The sequence below is a fragment of the Lethenteron reissneri genome, chromosome 53 (assembly GCF_015708825.2).
Source record: "Lethenteron reissneri isolate LAM-NWPU_2019-01 chromosome 53, ASM1570882v1, whole genome shotgun sequence".
Taxonomy (NCBI): Eukaryota; Metazoa; Chordata; class Hyperoartia; order Petromyzontiformes; family Petromyzontidae; genus Lethenteron; species Lethenteron reissneri.
In genome coordinates, this window is record NC_083831.1 from 2,202,581 (window position 1) to 2,222,419 (window position 19,839).

The 19,839-nt window shown below is 48.2% G+C and overlaps 1 protein-coding gene across 2 annotated transcripts in view; it reads right to left on the minus strand.

Annotated features, from left to right (window-relative positions):
• The window catches only part of LOC133356247 (mitogen-activated protein kinase-binding protein 1-like), a 50,946-nt gene extending 31,315 nt beyond the window's left edge, over positions 1–19,631 (minus strand). For both annotated transcript variants that reach the window (XM_061573639.1, XM_061573638.1), the window contains exons 1-5: positions 19,568–19,631; positions 10,599–10,690; positions 9,786–9,848; positions 9,245–9,302; positions 1,266–1,436 (exon numbers count right to left, since the gene is read on the minus strand). In XM_061573639.1, coding sequence (XP_061429623.1) covers positions 1,266–1,436; positions 9,245–9,302; positions 9,786–9,848; positions 10,599–10,690; positions 19,568–19,594 — 411 coding nt within the window. In that variant the 5' untranslated portion in view covers positions 19,595–19,631. The remainder of the gene's footprint in view (positions 1–1,265; positions 1,437–9,244; positions 9,303–9,785; positions 9,849–10,598; positions 10,691–19,567) is intronic.
• Positions 19,632–19,839: the final 208 nt, after the last annotated feature.

A 19,839-nucleotide genomic window follows, 5' to 3' on the forward strand; every position in this document is an offset into this window, starting at 1 on the left:
CACCAGCTCGCGAGTTCGATCCTGATCCTGACTATGCCTTACGTTTCGAGTTTGCGTGTCTCTCTCTCTCCCCCCCGGGGTCACGTGAATTGTTCTCTAGGTGTTCCCCTACACATTTGGAAACAACGTGCATTTAGATTATTTGGCTGCTGCTATAAATTCCCAGGTGTGACGATGATAAAGTCACTTCGATGAACTATCATTTGTGGCCAGGTCGTCTCTGAAAAGGAACGAGTAGCTCAGTGGGTGTTACCTGGTAAAACAGTTTAGTTTTAATTTATTAACAGCAGCGAGCAAAACTTAACATATTTTGTGATAACAAGTTTGTGCCATTTTTAAAAGGCAGGGCTATCAGGGAATTTACTAAGTTTCAGACATTATCTGTAGTAATTTCACAGCAGTGGTAGATGCTACTATGTGTGATCCCATTTGAGTAATTTGCGGGGATAATTTCTTGAATTTGGAAAATCTGGAGAGCAACTCCGGCACACAACGGCCTTCTAATTTCAATTGATATCAGGGGATCTGTAACATCGACGTGAGCGAAGCCGACGGCAGCGTAGCACCTTTAACGCCCGTGGTAACCAGCAGGGCAGCCCACGGGATTCTAACAGCGAGCCTCTGCGACGAGCAGCACAACGCGTTTGCCGCAGGGCTGGATGAAGGTTCTTGTAGGCACTTCTGTTTCGTAGGCCCTCAGTGATTACTTTCTACAGTTGGTATTACAGCCGCTAATAAAAAAAACTGTCTCCGATCAATCATAGGACAACGTCGCCTTGTCTTCCCTTGCACTGCTCTTCATTGAGAATGAGATTGTGCAAAAAAACCCATTTGAAGATGTTATTTGCGAATTTTACAATGAAAAAATCTCTAAAAGTTCATCTCTGGTGTAAATTTCTCTCGCCTGATGGAAAAAAACGATTGGCATGACACTGCCTCTGTATATACACTATGCCTATCCTTGCTATTTATACATATATTTATTCAAGAAGATATCCTGGTTACATTATCACAAAAACAAAAGCATGGTGAAATCGTTTTTTCGCAGGCCCTAGGCACGGTGCCTGTGGCCTATTGGATAATATGGCCCTGGTGGGTGGGTGAGTGAGTGAGTGAGTGAATGGGTGAGTGGGTGAGTAGGCCCTAAGCACGGTGCATACTGTGGCCTATTGGATAATACGGCCCTAGTTTTCCGCTGGGCCACGTCGCTGCTCGCGTGATGCAAACACATGAGCCACACCGCGCCCACCGCCCCAGAAACTCACCCTCCAGTCCCACACGTTGACCATCATGTCGTGCTGGTAGCCCACGGACACGACGTACTTGACGTTGGGGGAAAAGGCCACGCACGAGATCCCGTACTTGTGCCTCTGGAACTCGGAGACCTGGGTCCTGTCCGCCAGATCCCACACCCGCACGGCCGGCATGTGGCCGCTCTGCACGCATCGGCACCAGACGACCAAAGGGTTCTCAAGACCACCGCGCACACGTTCATAACGGAATAATGCAGAGAACATTTTTTAATGCAACTATGGATTTAAATAGTTGTGTTTGTATGAAGACAACGGTCATGAACCACTTGTTACCGCGTGTAATAGATATACAGATCATAATCTGGAAAGGCTGAACTCGAGCTCCATTTTAATTCGGGCAAATTGTTTTCTGTTGCCGGTAAAAAAAAAATATATTCAGAATGTGGTGGTCGGTCGGTTGATTCGGAGGTCAAAGCAGTAACCTGACTCCGCTGAGTTTCTGGGTTTGTGACTTAAAGCTGTGTTCTCCTGTGTGAGGAGCGGTATTGTAGTAGCGGTCAGCGTGTTGCACTACGAACTTGGCGACACGGGTTGGATTACTGCTCACAGCTAACACCAGTGGAAATTATCTGAACCGGTCCTGGGCCTCCCCCCCTAGGTAGACTCAGCCTCAAATGAGTACCTGGTATGATGTGTAAAAACAACACCATTAGGGAGAGGTGCTCGCTAACAGCACTTGCCCCAAAAGTCTGTTCAGGCTATATGGGGGATCTTTGTCTGTGTTCTCAAGTATAGTCAGTTGATGGTTACAGCCTAATGACTGTGTAGGGATGTTAGAGAGAGGGCCGTTATGTATGGCAGTCTATGGGAAAGAAACACAGTGGGCGGGGCTACGTGTGTGCACAGGGAGGTGCCCTCTGCGACGTCCGAGCCAGACACCCTGGGGGGGGCTGGTTTGGCGTTATGATCCCCCGGGGCCCCACCCCTCAGGGAGGGTTGGGTATAAAAGGGGACGTTATATGGGCTCGGGAGTTAGTGATGTTATAGTTAACTAAGAAGACGGAAGACGTCTTAGATAGAGCCCTGGACTCCCTCGTTCGATGTCCTTGTCAGGGCCGAACAGGATCGAGCCAGCGGCGTGGTCCCGAAAGCCAGAGCCGGTGCTCTTCTAAGAGCTGGTCTGGGACTCCGGGTACCGGCCCGACTTACCAGTGTCGGGCCAAGTAGCCTCCCCTAGCCCAGTAGTGGAGGACTGTGAGGTAGGCTAGGACTTAGCCAGGAAGTGTATCCTTGAGCTAGTCGGGTGAGGGGGCCGATACCCCCTCCAGTACTGTATGTCACATACGAGTTGTGTTGAATAAATATCCGTGTGCCTCCACCTCGGCGTCAAGTGTCTTCACCGGTACTTCAACTGGTGTCAGAAGTAAAACTCGAACATGGACACGCGGAAGACAACGCGGGCCATAGTACCGCAAGAAGAAGATACTGCCGAGATCGAAACGCCCGGGACGGCTACACAAGCCACAGTGCAGCCGGAGCCTGATGTCTCCTCACCGGGGCATCCGAGTGAAGGAGGATCACAGTCAGACGCGTTGCGGCTGGCTCACGGGAGGCTGGCGGAGCTGTTATACGCCGCTGCCGCCACGCTGGAGTCCATCACGCGGCTGGGGGCCGGTGATTCAGCACGGGGCGAGACGGCCCAACGACCAGGGCGCCTTCCCGCCATTTCGGAGCAGCCCGAGTTTGAATCTCCCGCCATCGACGCTGCAGCTGTTCGGGGCGTGGCCAGCCTAAACATCCACTCCGGCATCGCCGTCGCTGAAGCCACGACGTCATCACCACCGCGACAGGCGATTCCATCGGCCGCTCGTACCAACGCACAGCCAAGTGGAGGTGACATCCGCCCGCGGGAATCAACAACGACCGCTGCACTCCATCAGAGGCTGCCCCCGCTGAAAGAGTTCGTCGGCGCGGAGGGGGACTGGGCCGGGTTCCGCAGGCGATTCCTCGCCCATCAAGAGATGGCGAAGTGGACAGACGAGGAGGCTCTCTGCGCGCTGCCGGCGCTCCTCGACAGCGACGCGCTCGCAGCCCTCACATCGGCACCTAAAGAGAGGCGGGCGACGTTACCGATGGCGCTGCAGCTGCTGGGAGGGGTCTACGGACCATCGGCGGAATGCAGACAGGAGTTCTACGACCGCAAGCGGGGTGAAAAGGAGTCGCCCCTGGCGTACCGAACGAGCCTCCTGGCGATGGCCAAGTCGGCCTTCCCCCGTATGGATGACGACGGCATCGACGCTATGGTGACGGAGAAAATACTCCTCCTGGCTGACGACCTTGACATCGCTGTCGTCGCACAGGAGGACGCGGAAATGACATCGCTCCAGGCGGCGCGGCTCCTCCACGCAAACCTCCTGTCGCTCCGGCGGAAAGCCAGCAGGGCATCGGCGGGGCGTGCGGTGGCTGCAGCCACCCTTCCGACGGAGGAACTCTACGCCGTCGACCACCGACGGCAACAGGCGACGAGTGCACGGCCGGGCCAGGACGGGTCGGGCCGTTCCGACCATTCGTCACCTCCGACGCCGCTCCCACGGTGTTTTAACTGCGGCGTCCGGGGCCACGTCGCCTCGGGGTGCCGCTCTCCTCGTCAGCGCGGGACGACACCTCACCGGGACGACGGGCCTCATCCCAAGCTCCACCATCAAAAACCGGCGAGTCGCGGCACCCCACACGTTTGGCCCACACACACACCCGTCACGCACTCAAACACCGCGACGAGAGGGGGGCCGGTATCACGCACCATCGCACCATCACGCACCACTCCGGGTGCCCATATCGAACCCGGCCAGTGGTCCGTGCTGGCCGATCGTGTGGTTGCCGCATCGTCGGGGTCGTCGGCCGTTGTGGGGTATATCGACGGGGTTGAAGTGCGCATCCTGGTCGATACGGGAGCATCGGCGACTATTATTTCGGAATTAATTTATAATATTCTCCCTGTCCGGAGTCGTCCCTTGATGCCAGTTAACATACCATTCTATGCGGCTAACGGGGGCTCACTTGGCATCATCGGACAAATTCGTGCCCAAATTTGTATCGGGGAAATAAAATTATCTGGGCCGATTTTTGTTTCTTCCTCGCTGGCGGTTCCGTGCCTGCTGGGGACAGACTTCCTGGCCAAAATGCCGATTGTAATTTTGATCGACCAGGGTTGCATAGAGCTTCCGTCGGGCAGACGCATGGCGTTTCTGCCATCACCGGTTGCGACGCGGACGGCGTTCGCGACGGTGCCGGCGTTCGTGGAGAGAACGGTACGCGTCCCTCCGGGGACGCAAATGTTGGTACCCTTGAAACTTCGGCGGCCCCTCGTTACGGGTGCTGGGGCACAAGGGGTACTGTTGGGACCGTCTAGGGCCGGGGTTAGTGGACCTGACTTACTTCCGGCCCAGACCATAGTGAGAGGGAATGGTGAACCCTTCATCGCGGTCCTAAATGTGGGCTCGCGGACGGTGGTGGTCCCACAGGGGACCGTGCTTGCTCACGCAACGCCGGTGCCGTGTGAGGAACCTGCCGTAAATAGCGTCAACACTGTCCCTGCGTCGCAACCGCATTCGGACAGCGATGAAGGGTGGCTCGAGGCGCTTTGTGCGGGATCGACGGACCTGTCCGATTCAGAGCGTCAACAACTTAAAACACTACTGCGAGAATTTTCCGACGTTTTTAGTCGAAATAAATATGATTTGGGTTGCACTCACTTGCTGCGTCACCATATTGACACGGGTGACAGCGCGCCAATTCGCCAAAATCCGTTTCGGTTGAGTCCCGCCGAAAAGGACCATGTCAAATCGGCTGTTGATGACATGTTGGCCGCAGACATTATTTCTCCTTCCACCAGCCCTTGGGGAGCGCCGATCGTCCTGGTTAAAAAGCAGGACGGTTCGTTGCGGTTTTGCGTTGACTTCCGGCGTCTTAATAAAATTTCGGTTGCCGACGCATACCCGCTCCCTCGGATGGATGAATCGCTTGACGCCTTGGCGGGAGCGCGATTCTTTTCCACACTCGATTTACTTTCGGGATTCTGGCAGCTTCCTCTGGATGATGAGTCAAAGCCTAAAACTGCTTTTCGTACACCGCACGGCTTGTTTCAATTCAACCGGTTGCCGATGGGCTTACACTCAGCGCCGGCAACTTTCCAGCGTTTAATGGAATTGGTTTTGGCTGGACTGCAATGGGAGTCGTGCCTCATTTATTTGGATGACGTTATCGTCTTTGGTAATACTTTTGATGAACATCTCCAGAGGTTGCGGGCGGTTTTCCTAAAGATGCGGGCTGCTAATTTGAAATTCAAGCCCCAAAAATGCCATTTGTTGCGTGATTCGGTGCGTTATTTGGGGCACATCGTGGGACGCTCAGGTATTGCTACCGATCCCACCAAAACGCAGTGTGTCAGCTCCTGGCCGACTCCCACCTCGGTGGGAGAGGTCAGGAGTTTCATTGGGTTCGCGTCGTATTATCGACGGTTTGTTGCTGATTTTGCAACAATTGCTAAACCCCTGCACGCTTTAACATCTAAAGGGGTTCGGTTCCACTGGGGTCAAGAGGAGGAGGCTGCGTTCCGCTCCCTTCGGGACGCCCTGGTGAAAGCCCCTCCCTTGATTTACCCTGATTTTTCGAAGCCCTTTTTGCTCGACACCGATGCGAGCAACACGGGTATTGGGGGTGTGCTTTCCCAGGTGGTTGATGGCGTTGAACGGGTGGTCGCGTACGGTAGTCGGGTGTTGTCTCCTGCGGAGCAGAGATATTGTGTCACCCGTAGAGAACTGTTGGCAATTGTTTTTTTCATCCAACAGTATCGCCCATATCTGTACGGTCGGCATTTCACCGTCCGCACAGATCATGCGGCACTACAGTATGCCCTGCGAGTTCAACAACCATCGGGACAGTTGTCTCGATGGTTGGAGGTTCTCCAGGATTTTGATTTTGAGACCACTTACCGTAAGGGCGTTCGCCATACCAACGCGGACGCTCTGTCACGCATGCCAACCACCTCGGAATGTGCATGCCTCCTGGGGTCGGGACGTTGCAGACCTTCAGGGGACGCATCGGTTCCGATCCTGGCAGCCACCGACGACGACGAACAACTGCCTGATAATTCGATCGAACAACAGGGAAGGGATTCCCTGTTGGGGTTGCCCGTCACTGAGTGGGGGCGCCTCCAAATGGAGGATACCTCCCTCCTCGGGTGGCGTCGTCGCGTCGGGGGTGCTGGGCGGGTGAAAGGTGATTCGGGTGCATGGGAAATGGTACAGGGTCTGCTCATGCATTGGGACGGCAAATCACAGCGACATCGGCTGGTCGTCCCTTCTGAGTTGCGAGGCAAAGTGGTGTGGGCCGCGCATGAGCGCCTGTTACATCTGGGGACTCTAAAGACCCTTGCACTGATACAACTAGATTTTTTTTGGCCTGGTATGACAAAGGATGTTGGGGATCTTTTGAGTTCATGCCCGCGGTGTGCGCAACGGAAACCGCCGGCACGGGAGTCTAACCCGCCTTTGCAATCAATCAAGGTGTCCAGAATAAATGAGCTTGTCGCGCTGGACATCTTGGGCCCATTTCCCGCCACCCCCAGGGGCAATAGGTATTTGCTGACAGGAGTCGAGTATTTTACGCGCTGGCCCATGGCCTGGCCCCTTGCCAACCAGTCGGCAGCAGCCATCGTGGACGCCTTTGTTCAGGGATACGTCCTGGACAAAGGTGCTCCGGAACGGCTGCTGACCGACCAGGGTAAAAATTTTTCCAGCAAATTACTTAAACAAGTCTGTGACCTCTTAGGCACAAAGAAAATTCGGACCTCCCCGTATCACCCACAGACTGACGGAATGGTCGAGCGCCTGCATCGCACCATTTCGTCAATGATGGCACAGCAGGTCTCAGATTCACAGACTGATTGGGACCTGCATATTCAGGGGGTCTTGGCGGCATACCGGATGGCACCCCATGCAGCTACGGGATTTTCCCCCTTTTACCTTATGTACGGTCGCGAACCCGACCCGCCTGTTCGCGCCCAGCTGCAGATCCCCGACCCACAAGGAAAAACTAAATTGGCTGACCACGTCAAATTTAATCTGGCTAAATTAACTGAGGCGCGGGATGCTGCGAGGTTGAACTCGGACCGCCGTCAAAAGGCGAACGAGCGCCTCAGGCTGGGTCGGGCGCATGTAATACAGTGGAAACCGGGGGACAGGGCATGGTTGCACTGTCCCCAAGTGCCCCTGGCTACCTCCCCTAAGCTGGCGCGGCCGTGGCGGGGCCCTGTGGAAGTGGTCGAGGTCTTGCGACCACAGTGCGTGCGCATTCGATGGGGCAAGCGGCGATGGTTCGTGCACCCCTCTCGGTTGAAACCCTTCGTCGCGGTACACAAACCCACTTCACGCATGCGTGGCCAGACGTGTGGGGGGTCGACCGACTCACTAGGTCCGTCTCCACCGCGCTCACCTAATGCCTTGCCGGCCGTGCCACCTCCAGGTGCATCGAGACTGACGGGCTCACGCCCGACCACCCCTTCTGGGGATACCAACAGTCACGCGGCATCAGAGGAGATCTCACTCCGGGACGGACGATTACCACCTGACGGTCCGCCACCCGGGGTTTCCCCGTGTGAGGGGCCCGCCGCAAGGACACGCGCAAAAATGCGCAGACTGTTGTGAAACCGCAAGATGTGTATATATGTTGTGTTCATTGTGTGTTGTGTGGGGGGGTGTGTTCCCTGCCCATTGAATTTACATACGTTGTGCTCACCTGCTGTTGTATGTATGGTGGCTTCGCTGCAAATTGTATATAGCTTGTTCTTACGGAATTCGTATTTATTCAAGGGGGGGTGCGTCGGGTTGTTTTTTTTTCCTTCTTGCTGTTGCATTTTTTTTTGTGTTCTTGTTACCGTTCTTGTTATTGTTGGTAATTAGTGAGGCACACGCGCGGTTACGGTAAAAATTCATTTTTATTGTCATTCTGTATGTTGGCAGCCGGGACGGCTGCGAGCTATGTAGGGGGGAGTGATGTAGGGATGTTAGAGAGAGGGCCGTTATGTATGGCAGTCTATGGGAAAGAAACACAGTGGGCGGGGCTACGTGTGTGCACAGGGAGGTGCCCTCTGCGACGTCCGAGCCAGACACCCTGGGGGGGGCTGGTTTGGCGTTATGATCCCCCGGGGCCCCACCCCTCAGGGAGGGTTGGGTATAAAAGGGGACGTTATATGGGCTCGGGAGTTAGTGATGTTATAGTTAACTAAGAAGACGGAAGACGTCTTAGATAGAGCCCTGGACTCCCTCGTTCGATGTCCTTGTCAGGGCCGAACAGGATCGAGCCAGCGGCGTGGTCCCGAAAGCCAGAGCCGGTGCTCTTCTAAGAGCTGGTCTGGGACTCCGGGTACCGGCCCGACTTACCAGTGTCGGGCCAAGTAGCCTCCCCTAGCCCAGTAGTGGAGGACTGTGAGGTAGGCTAGGACTTAGCCAGGAAGTGTATCCTTGAGCTAGTCGGGTGAGGGGGCCGATACCCCCTCCAGTACTGTATGTCACATACGAGTTGTGTTGAATAAATATCCGTGTGCCTCCACCTCGGCGTCAAGTGTCTTCACCGGTACTTCAACTGCACTAAAGAAAAAACATCAATTTTAGTTCTGCACTTAATTTGGATAAACTCCATCTCTGAAAATAAAAAAAAAATTAGTTTTGCCTCTGATGTAACTAACCTTACTCTTGGTTTCAGGGCGGGTAAAAGTTCTGCCTCCTACCGCGTCGTTCTCGAACGCACAGAGAAAGCTGCGCCGCTCAGCGAGCAATCCGAAGAAAAAAAATCCTTGCCCCGTAACGCGATGCCGATAGCATAATTGAGATGAACTTTGCGGACGTAATGTTTTGTAAAAGTTTGCACGATCGCGTGAACGTCCCAAGCGCGGCAAGCGCAGCGTGAGTTTGCACGAAGCAAATGACTCTCACCTCGCCTGTCACGAGATACTTCCCATCCGGCGAGAACGCCAACGTCGTAATGGGCTTCCTGCACAGTCCAAAGAAATGATGTCAATAACGAATAAATTCAGCAGCATGTACCCAAGAAAGCCTCAATCCCTTTTTCAGGGGGATCCTGCAAAGTGTCTTTGCAGTATGGTGTGATTAAATAATTGCAATGTATTTCCCAATTAAGCAATTTGTATTTTTGCGGGTCTAAAATTTGGACCATGATGCAAGCACAGTGGCCTACTCTTCTGCGAATGACGACACGGGACCCTTAGCGTCCACTGTGAATGAAGCGGACGTCGCTTAGTATTTCACATTGCATACACCTGCAGTAATGACCAGGGTAGCCTTTTGGAGTCGAACCACGAACCTCTGCAACAATGAGAGAATGCGCTACTGCTGGGCCACGTCACTGCCTCATGCAGCTCCTTTACAGGTCAGCTTACAATGCCTCTGGTATTGTAATTCGAATTACATCTAGGTCTGAATACAAGTTATAACAAAGCAATTATGAAGCTTCTACCTGGATGCATTGAAGATATGGGTCTGCTTCCCTTTCTTTGGGTTGAAGATGACCACAGTACATCTGAAAAGAAACCGCAAATGGATGCAGCATGAAAACAAGCCTTTTCAACAACCCATATTTCAGCAACACTCTCCAATGTTTACAATACAGAAATATCTGCATACCCAGCCAAGAGACAAGCATTTGAACTGAAATGCAATCATTTTTGGTCTCTGATAGGATAACAAGTGCAGTAACCAATGCAATTTATATTTTAAAAACATTAATTTCTGTACAGTATAAAACCATAGCCGAGGGCAGTGCAGAAAAACGCAGTGTTGTACTGTACTTCTCTGCTCCCCCACATTTACCAACCCGCCACTGACCACCGTGTGCAGAGGGGCGGTCAAACAACCTTCACGAGCAGTACGACCCGCGGAGGCACCCCATCCAGCAGTGGATTGCCAAAGAGCTGTGCACGTGCCATACATGCCAACCCCTTATCAGTGCCCTACCTTATTACAGACCAATTCAGACTTTATTGGTCACCCCATGCCCTTAATATCTCAACGTTCATGCTACAAAGTCCCATCACGAGGGAGAAACACAAAATAGACGAAAAACATTTTGTCTGTCCATATTGAAACGGCTGTACACTGTATGGACCTGAAAACTCACTTTCCCTGTACACAAATACGGGTAAACCGTACACGGGTTGACAGGTATGACTTCACAGGTATGTCGTGCGATACCACAAAGGAGGCAGAGCACCCAAAGTCCAGTTCCGCTGTAAGCTGCAGGCGTACATCACACATCACGCTTTTCACTCACCCTGCAGGATAGGCAACTAAGCCGGTCTTGGGATCACAGCAGAGTCCACTGCTTGATGATAACGTAATCCCGAGCACCTTTTCCAACGCCAACTAAAGACGGAAAAAAAATCGCAAAACAACGGAAGCATACGTTGGCTCAGAATCAAGTTAGAAGGCCACAGAGTCAATTGGACCGTGTTGGTGCATTGTTTTTGATATCTTTTACAGTGATACCTTGACTTTCGCCCACTTGATTTTCATCGCTTCGCTCTTTTGGCCGTTTTCAACTATAACCACATTTCAAATTTCGTCCACGTGCTTTCCTCTTTCATCCGATTTTATCCCTAACCTTCCACGACGTTCGCGCCACGCGCCATCTTTTTCGTTCAGTCTTTGAATATAAGTCGTTCAGTGAGCATCTCTTATATTTGTGTTTATTCATATATTATTAATAACGTACTTATTTCTGTGATTATACTGTAAACAATTAATTAAGTTATTTTTGTGATAACAGTATACTAGTGTTCATAGTTATTTTCGTGATTATAAAACACGTGTACAGTATTCATTTTATGAATCTAGATTCCCCCTAAATCACCAATATATTCATCGTCCACTTACGCAATAAAACAATTATTTCAAGGTATCATTTTATTCATTTATTTAGTTTTGTCTATGTATTTTTAGGTTTACTTTTCTTTTATTGCTGTTTATTTAGGTTTCGCACGCATGAGTTATATAGTTACTGTAGTTATTTGCATGCACGTTTTTCACGCCAAAATTAATTTGCAAGCTAAATAAAGGCTCTGCTTTGACATTCGTCCATTTTGAATTCGTCCATTTGTGACATTCGTCCATGCTCTGGTCCCTAACCAGACGATAGTGAAAGGTATTCCTGTAAAAAAAATTTGTTTCTCTGATTCTTTATATTTGCTGCATTGTTGTAAATTGTGGTGACCCAGGTCACTCACTCTTGCAGATGAGACTATCCTGGTCTCTTGAGTTCCCACCTGGTTAAACAAAATACGGTAAACTTGAAACAGACCTCGTCCCAAGTTCCACCATGTAACCGTACGAGGTTCTACTCAAACAGGCCCGATCTGTCTCACCTAACGCAGTCCGCAAAAAAACAAACCTGAACAGAAATCGCAGGCAACTGCTCGCTCTTGATCACTCTTGCAATCGAGGCTATGCTTGTCTCCAGAACTCCGACGTGCTTAGAATAAACTTGAAATCAGGACACCGGAGCAAGGTTCCCACACATCTCAAATCAACTACTTCACTTGTCAGTCGCTCACCGATTTCCAGCTAGATTTCCATTGTACACAGTTCTGGTTATTAATTAGCCATGTTAATTACATTTCCCAACTTTTGTTCTATGCAACCTCTGTAAACCCTCCCTTCTCGAGAAACTTGCATTGATATTATTTAGATTATTTTGGTGCAATAAATGTCCAAATGATGGGCAACTTCGTTGGGCTTTAATTTATGATGGGCAGGTCGCTTCAGAAAAATAAGTTTATACCTCGGTGGGCTTTGCCTGGTAGGATGGGGATGGTTTAGTTTTATTTGTATGTGTTTGGGCGATATGTTTACCTTCGATTTAAAGCTTTCGTGACTGCAGGGATTCATCTTCTTGGTTCTTTCGGTAAAGTCACGTAGAAGGGAAGTAATAAAATAATAAAAATAAAACATAATTATACAATTCTCACGACGTTTCGGCCACAACGCAAGCAGCCGTCCTCAGGTGAAGAATGAGACAATGCCAAGCTAGGAGCTTATATATAAGCTGCATTGGAGGTGGAAGAAAGAGCGCCTTAACAAAAGAATGTGCATATGAAGAGGAATTTAGCATATACATGGAAAATGCGTAGGAGGTGGGCGGGGGGGTTTCAAAGTCATATTATGCCCATGCATTATGCAGGATCAACAGCACCAAGGGGGGGGGGGGTGCAGGGATTAGCAGTAACAAAGGAAAGGAATGTTAATGATATGTAGCTGCAGTTACTCAACAACCACGTAGAAAACTAAAGTATAAACTACATGAAAAACTAAAGTATAAATTGCATAGCACCATCAGTATACTTACTATACTCTACACTAAGCTGAGTTACTAACAGCAAGTAATACATTACAATTCTACGTCGTAAAAATTATATAATATGCTTCCATCTAAACTTTATTCTATTGTATCACACGAGCATATACCGTACTATATACTGCCAACATTAAATTATATACTGTATACTGTATTGCTGTAAACCAACCTATACCCTGTATAACTGCTAATCCCTGCACCCCCCCTTGGTGCTGTTGATCCTGCATAATGCATGGGCATAATATGACTTTGAAACCCCCCCGCCCACCTCCTACGCATTTTCCATGTATATGCTAAATTCCTCTTCATATGCACATTCTTTTGTTAAGGCGCTCTTTCTTTCACCTCCAACGCAGCTTATATATAAGCTCCTAGCTTGGCATTGTCTCATTCTTCACCTGAGGACGGCTGCTTGCGTTGTGGCCGAAACGTCGTGAGAATTGTTTTATTATGTTTTATTTTTATTATTTTATTACTTCCCTTCTACGTGACTTTACCGAAAGAACCAAGAAGATGTTTACCTTCCTTGTACTTTGCACTACGATCATGATTTGTGTCTTGTGTGTTGTTGTAACGTTCTTACCCGCCCCTATACTGGACATCTGTGAAAAAGAGCTTTATAGCTCGTCGGATTTCTCCTGCAGTAGAAATAAATATTCTGATTCCGATTGCTACCCGTGTCAGCCGTTATGTGTTGAACTTCTTTCGCACCGTACGTAGCCAACTGTGCAATTGTTACCATGCCCCACTGTTCCCGTGAACTTCACTCGTCGATTCATCCGCAAAATAGATAGTCCATGGGTCCAGACCAAAAAAATCACTTATTGGTACCACCTGAGGTGGCAAAGTGTAGTAATGATTTTTGTAATCCTCCATGTGTGTGGGACATTCTGAAATGATAACCTTTGCGGAGTGGCAGCTTAGTTGTAGTTACCATGACTTTTATACCCATACCCTATGACAGGCGTCCGGAACGATGAAATGGGCATTATTACTAAAAAATTACCTAGACCAAAGCTAGTTAGGTCACAAACTGGTCTTTATTGGTTTAAATACAAAATGAAAACACAGAATAATAAGGAATACCATAGGTAAGGAACTACTTGAATATTATAAACATTAACATTTGCATATACTTTGTCAATGATACATGTAATCCCATATATATCGATAGTGATGGGTATATGTGAAGAAGGTTACATTATTGTTATCAAGCTCTGTGTGTACTTAAATGGTGTTAACAAGGGTAACCAAGTCTAAAATTACCACACTGTGCATCAATGTATACTACTACTACAGTAATACCATCAAAATCACCACCCTGTGTCACTCAAACTGCTTGGCTATCTCGTCATCTGACTCCCCGAGTTCAAAGTCAGGTTCTGGATCATCCTGCAGTTTTTGGTTACTGCAGGTCTGTAATCTGCACATGTCTGTGCATGTCAGTCCATTTGACAGGCACATGCAGCTTGGCATTTTACATGAACGTACACACTTGCATGCTAGCAGTTCCAAGACCACATCTGGTATGGGTGGGGAGCGCATCCAGTAAATGGCCAGCTTGCCATCATCGTCTGTCCATCCATATGCAGTATGGCTTGGCACCACAGGGTTAGCTTGCAGACAGCACTTCTCAGATTGCTGCCTGATAGTTGGCTCGTTGACCATGCATGAAGAGACAGCCTCTACATGGTGGCAGCTGGCTGGACTCGACTTCTCTCCTTTTGGTGCAGAAGAGCTGGTAGCGCAGTTCGTTCACCTCACCAGTGCTGCTATTAGAAACATAAATGCGACAGGTGAACTGCTCAATTTTCTGGAACAGCTCATCACTCACATTCCATAACTGCCTCAGTCGACTAAAAGTCTCTTGGCAGGAAGTGTTCTTTCTCACCATCTTCAAAACATTCAGCTTCCCTCGACCGGAAAATGCACTGACAGTGTCACAGCCTGTGAAGGCGTGTAAGCCAATTAGGCTGTCACAGATGCTGGCTCCAAGTGACCTTGCAGTTTGCTGACATCGACAAACCGTGTGCGGTTCTGTGTCCCACACTTCTAGTAAATGGGACAGGTGATGTCCTTCTGGAAGCCAAGACAAAGCACCATGACATCAGTGTCCTCAGCTGTGATGATAACTGCCTTTAAGCCCACATTTGCTGCATGCAATGCATGCTGGAGCAGACGGGTGTCAGCTTCTTCATGAGTGGAGTGCAGGTCTGCTACTTCCTCACACTCATCTTCTGTCAACCTATAGCAGATTTCCTCACAGGTCATGTACAACACCTTGCCATGCAGCATCTCTCTGTATCGTGGGAGTTTCCACTTCCAGAAACTTGATGAGACTGATCTTATTGGAGAGACTGCACAGGAATTTTCTCCACTGCTGGACATGGTGTCCCCCTGCAAGGTTCTTGTACTGGAGAGTGGTGTCTGCACCCCGGTTCAGTCGTTCAGAATCTTTGATCGAAGTCTGTCGGTAGACATCAAAAACAACATCAATCCTCTCACTCTGTGCCCCCTCGTGGAGGACCTGGGTCAAGGCTAACTCTGCCACCTGTGCAAAGGTTTTGTTGTTGCCATTAATTTTTTGGACCAGGCTCATTCCATCAATGATGGAAGTAGATGTTGGGATGTCTTCTGCAGGAGACACATTCTTTTCAAGCTGCCTGGCAAGTGCAGACTTGTTTGTTTTTCGTAGGGACCCATCAGCATGTGCCAGTGCCCATGGCAGTGGGCCCAGTGGGTGGGCAAGGACATCCTTCCTGCTTTCAGCCACCAGGATTATGTGGCTGAACAAGTTTCTATCTGCCTTCAGAACCACATCCTGTGCTTTATTTCCATGTTCTGTTTATGTGCTGATATTGGAGAATGTCTTCAGACTTTGCTTGGTCATCTTGTCGTGGAATTTCACAGATGGTGGGTCCTCAGCTAACCTTGTTTGCCTGAATACCTGGTTATTTATAAATGTGTCATAACCCGCCACCACCTGACATGGCCAAACAGTAAAAAATGTGTCACGTTTTTCAAAAGACAAAATAATTCACTTCTTTAGCCCACCGGTGTGTTGAAGAGGGAATCAACAGCATTTTTAAATGTAAATACGACGCTTCGCTGATAATTACAATCAGCTTCATCATGTAAGAATGGTGAAGCTCTCCTGTTGCTTCCGGTCTTAAATAGAGCAGCAGCTGGGTGACGTCATCATCATTCAAAAACTGGTATCTGGCACTAAAGACGAATTGCCTAAATTATCAACAGAAGGTGTATATCGGATTAATTGTTTATGTGGCAGATGCTATATTGGACAGATGGGACGCAACATCAGCGTAAGACTAAAAGAACACCAAAGACACATTAAATTATCTCAAACACAACTGTCGGCAGTGGCAGAGCATGCTTGTCAACAAGGACACTCAATTGATTTTGATAACGTTGAAGTGTTGTGTAAAACGAATTATTACTGGCCAAGACTAATTAGAGAATCCATTGAAATTGAGAGAAACAGAAATAACCTCAGTCGCCCTGACAGCTACAAGCTTAGTGCGGCCTGGAAGCGAATTATTAAATAAATACAATTCCTTATAAGGGAAACAAATACCAATGAATAGCAATTGAATGATTACCAATCTATATAATTACAATACCCTCCCCCCCTTTGCTTCGAATCACTGCGCCAGATTGAATTAAATGATGACGTCACCCTGCTGCTGCTCTATTTAAGACCGGAAGCAACAAGAGAGCTTCACCATTCTTGCCCGATGAAGCTGATTGTAATTATCAGCGAAACGTCGTACTCAAATTTTAAAATGCTGTTGATTCTCACTTCAACACACCGGTGGGCTAAAGAAGTGAATTATTTTGTCCTTTGAAAAACGTGAAATTTTTTACTGTTTGGTCGTGTCGGGTGGTGGAGGGTTACGACACATTTATAAATAACGCGATCTGACCCAAAAAACCTATATTATGAATTAATTATTCTGTCAGTACTTTGGTTACACATTTACAGCAGCAGAGAGTGACAACCCAAAAGCAAAACTAACATTGATAAAGGGTAAAATTCATCTTTACTAATCTTAACTAAATTAAGGGGAGGTAATACAGGTGAATGGGCAAAAAAAATTCCTGTCCTTTTATCAGAATGAAAAATTACCAGATGAAAATACACAAAAAATATTACATATTTTTTAATTGTGACTTTCCCCCCATTCATTTATGCATATGCGTTATCGCATTAAATATGCACAAATGTGCATATTATGTAAACCCCAATATTGACTTAGGAGATTAAGTCAGAACTGTTTGGTTTGTTTTAATGTGATCAATAACTAATTGGTTGGTAATCTACAGAAGCTTTTGTCAAAATATTGTTCTTTCAGTTAATTATGTTAAAATAAACTTGACACATGTTAAAAAACTAGATTTTCGCCTATTTTTTTAATATGTATAATACCACATAAAATGAAAATTACAAAAGATATCAAAAAATTCCTCTGAACATTTCTAGCCATTCCAAGAAGGAACCAGTATGCAGAATTATGTGGCGTGACCTATTATGAAACATGAGTTGTCAAACTCGGCATGCAAAATGTCATTTTGAGAAAATTGCAATGCCAATTCTGGCATTGTGATGCTAGTAGCAATGATATTTGAGAGTTATACTTGTGTTCCCCCTCTTATTGCCATGACAGCAAAGTAAATAGCCATATATGACTAAGCCAGACATCTGCTCCACAGAATAAGCTTTTCAATGATATGCAATTCAACTAGGTTATTTCTAAAAATGCAGAGAAATTGCGATGAAAGATGCAAAAAAAACGTGAATTTAAGGCTTTGTTTACTTGGCGAAGTTTGTATAAAATCGTAGAAACTATGTATAAATTATAAATAGTTAGTTTTAATGATTTTAATAATCAATTATTACCAATAACAGTGTTATTGGTACTAATTGTGTGCATGTTATGAAAGTTTACAATTTATAGAAGCAAAATATTAAAAAAAAATTGACAAGCTGAACAAAAATCCTAGATTTGAAGTTTTTGTGACTGCAAGAATCCATACTCTTTGGTTCTTTCGGTAAAGTCACGTAGGTGAACATTTTTATTTTATGTATTATTTATCATTTGTATTTAATTTGTATTTTTCAACTACGTGACTTTACCGAAAGAACCAAAGAGTATGAACAAAAATCATTCTTTTTGCAAGTAGTACCTGGCCTTACCTAATAATCTTAACAGGTACATTAACAATACATTGAGGGTAAAGTTAGCACTTCAGATATCTTTACTGAACAGAAATAATACAGAACCACCAGTACTTGCCTCACCTGCCAGTAAATGATCATGAGCAAACAAGCTGCTTGAAACAGACTTAACTAAGTCACTTGGAAAGCATTTGCACCACTGAAACCTCCTTTGCCAGTAGCAAAATATAATTGTTTTTTTACCCTTTTATCTGGCAACAAAACTGTCACCTTTTTTGTTTGCATTCCGACCGCAGGTATTGTGGTCAATGCAAGCATGACTCCTTGTAAAACGGTGTCAGTTTTGTTGCCAGATAAAAGGGTAAAAAAAAATTATCACTTGGAAAGGTTATCAGGTATTATTTACTTCTGTTGGTGTAACAAATAAAATGGCACCATTGAAGTTTTCCACCTTGTGTGGTACCGATATCTGGTCTGGCACGAGGACTAAGAGTCAAGCAGACTGTTTCGTATAATCATGACACACTCACCCACTCATTCGCCACACTGTGGGTCACAACAGAACTCATTCAACCACCCACCCAAAAGTTAATTCAAGCGCTTACCCACCACACACTCACCCCTTTCATCCACTCACTCGTATAGCTCTGCTCAAGCCCTTAATCCACACTCACCCACTCACTCGCTCGCTCATCCACTCACTTATACTGACTCAATCGGTTACTCAAACACCCACTAATCACACTGCAGGTCACAGCACTCCATCCTCCTCATGCTTCTATCCTGCTCCACTTTGGAATTTCCCTCCCATCATAAATTTTCCCAAACCTATAACCTAGCTCAAGTCCATAAACGTGTTCCAATCTTTATTTATTACAACTCTGATAGCGCTATTTGTTGCTGGCCGCTTGGGATTTTGGGCCTGGGCTCAGCAACTGTTTTAGACCTGGTCCCGTTTACAGAGTGCTGACTCAGGCGGTGATCCAGACCCAAGCAGTGAGCCAGCAGTGAGCCAGACTCAGGGAGTGAGCCAGACTCAGGCGGTGAGCCAGGCTCAAGCAGTGACCCAGACCCAAACAGTGATCCAGACCCAAGCAGAGCCAGCAGTGAGACAGATCAAGCAGTGAGCCACTCAGGCGGTGAGCCAGCAGTGAGCCAGACTCAGGCAGTGATTCAGACTCAGGCGGTGAGCCAGCAGCGAGCCAGACTCAAGCAGTGATACAGACTCAGGCAGTGAGCCAGACTTAGGCAGTGATCCAGACTCAGGCGGTGAGCCAGCAGTGAGCCAGACTCAAACTCAGGCAGTGAGCCAGACTCAAGCAGTGATCCAGACTCAAGCAGTGATCCAGACTCAGGCAGTGATTCAGACTCAGGCGGTGAGCCAGCAGCGAGCCAGACTCAAGCAGTGATACAGACTCAGGCAGTGATAGACTCGGGCAGTGAGCCAGACTCAAGCAGTGATACAGACTCAGGCAGTGAGCCAGCAGCGAGCCAGACTCAGACTCAACCGCTCACGCGCTGAGCCAGACCTGTTGCCGCTTGCACACAGTCCATACAAATGATCTGTCCCTTGCCGTTATCATTTTAAATCTCCCCTCAGGACAGCCAATTGCGGGGCAAGCCGTGCGCCCTGGCTGCCCGCTACTGCCGCGAGCTGCTAGCCCCGCGCCGCCGCCTCCTTCTCGCCTCTCACCTCCCTGCGCGTCGCCCTCACCGCCATTTGTTCAAAAACAAACGCCAACGACAACGCCGCGTCACGTGCCGACGCTCCAGCCAATCACGGCGGCGAGGGGGAGGGAAGGCCCGAAGCCTCTGCGCGTGACGTCATCACGCACAGCGCGGGCACGTTCTGAGAGGGCGTGGTGACGTAATCGCGTTAAGCCGTTGCGGGTGAAGCGCGCGGGCGTGATGACGTCACCACGTAAATACGTGAAATAAAATGTTGTGGTGACGTCATCGCGCACG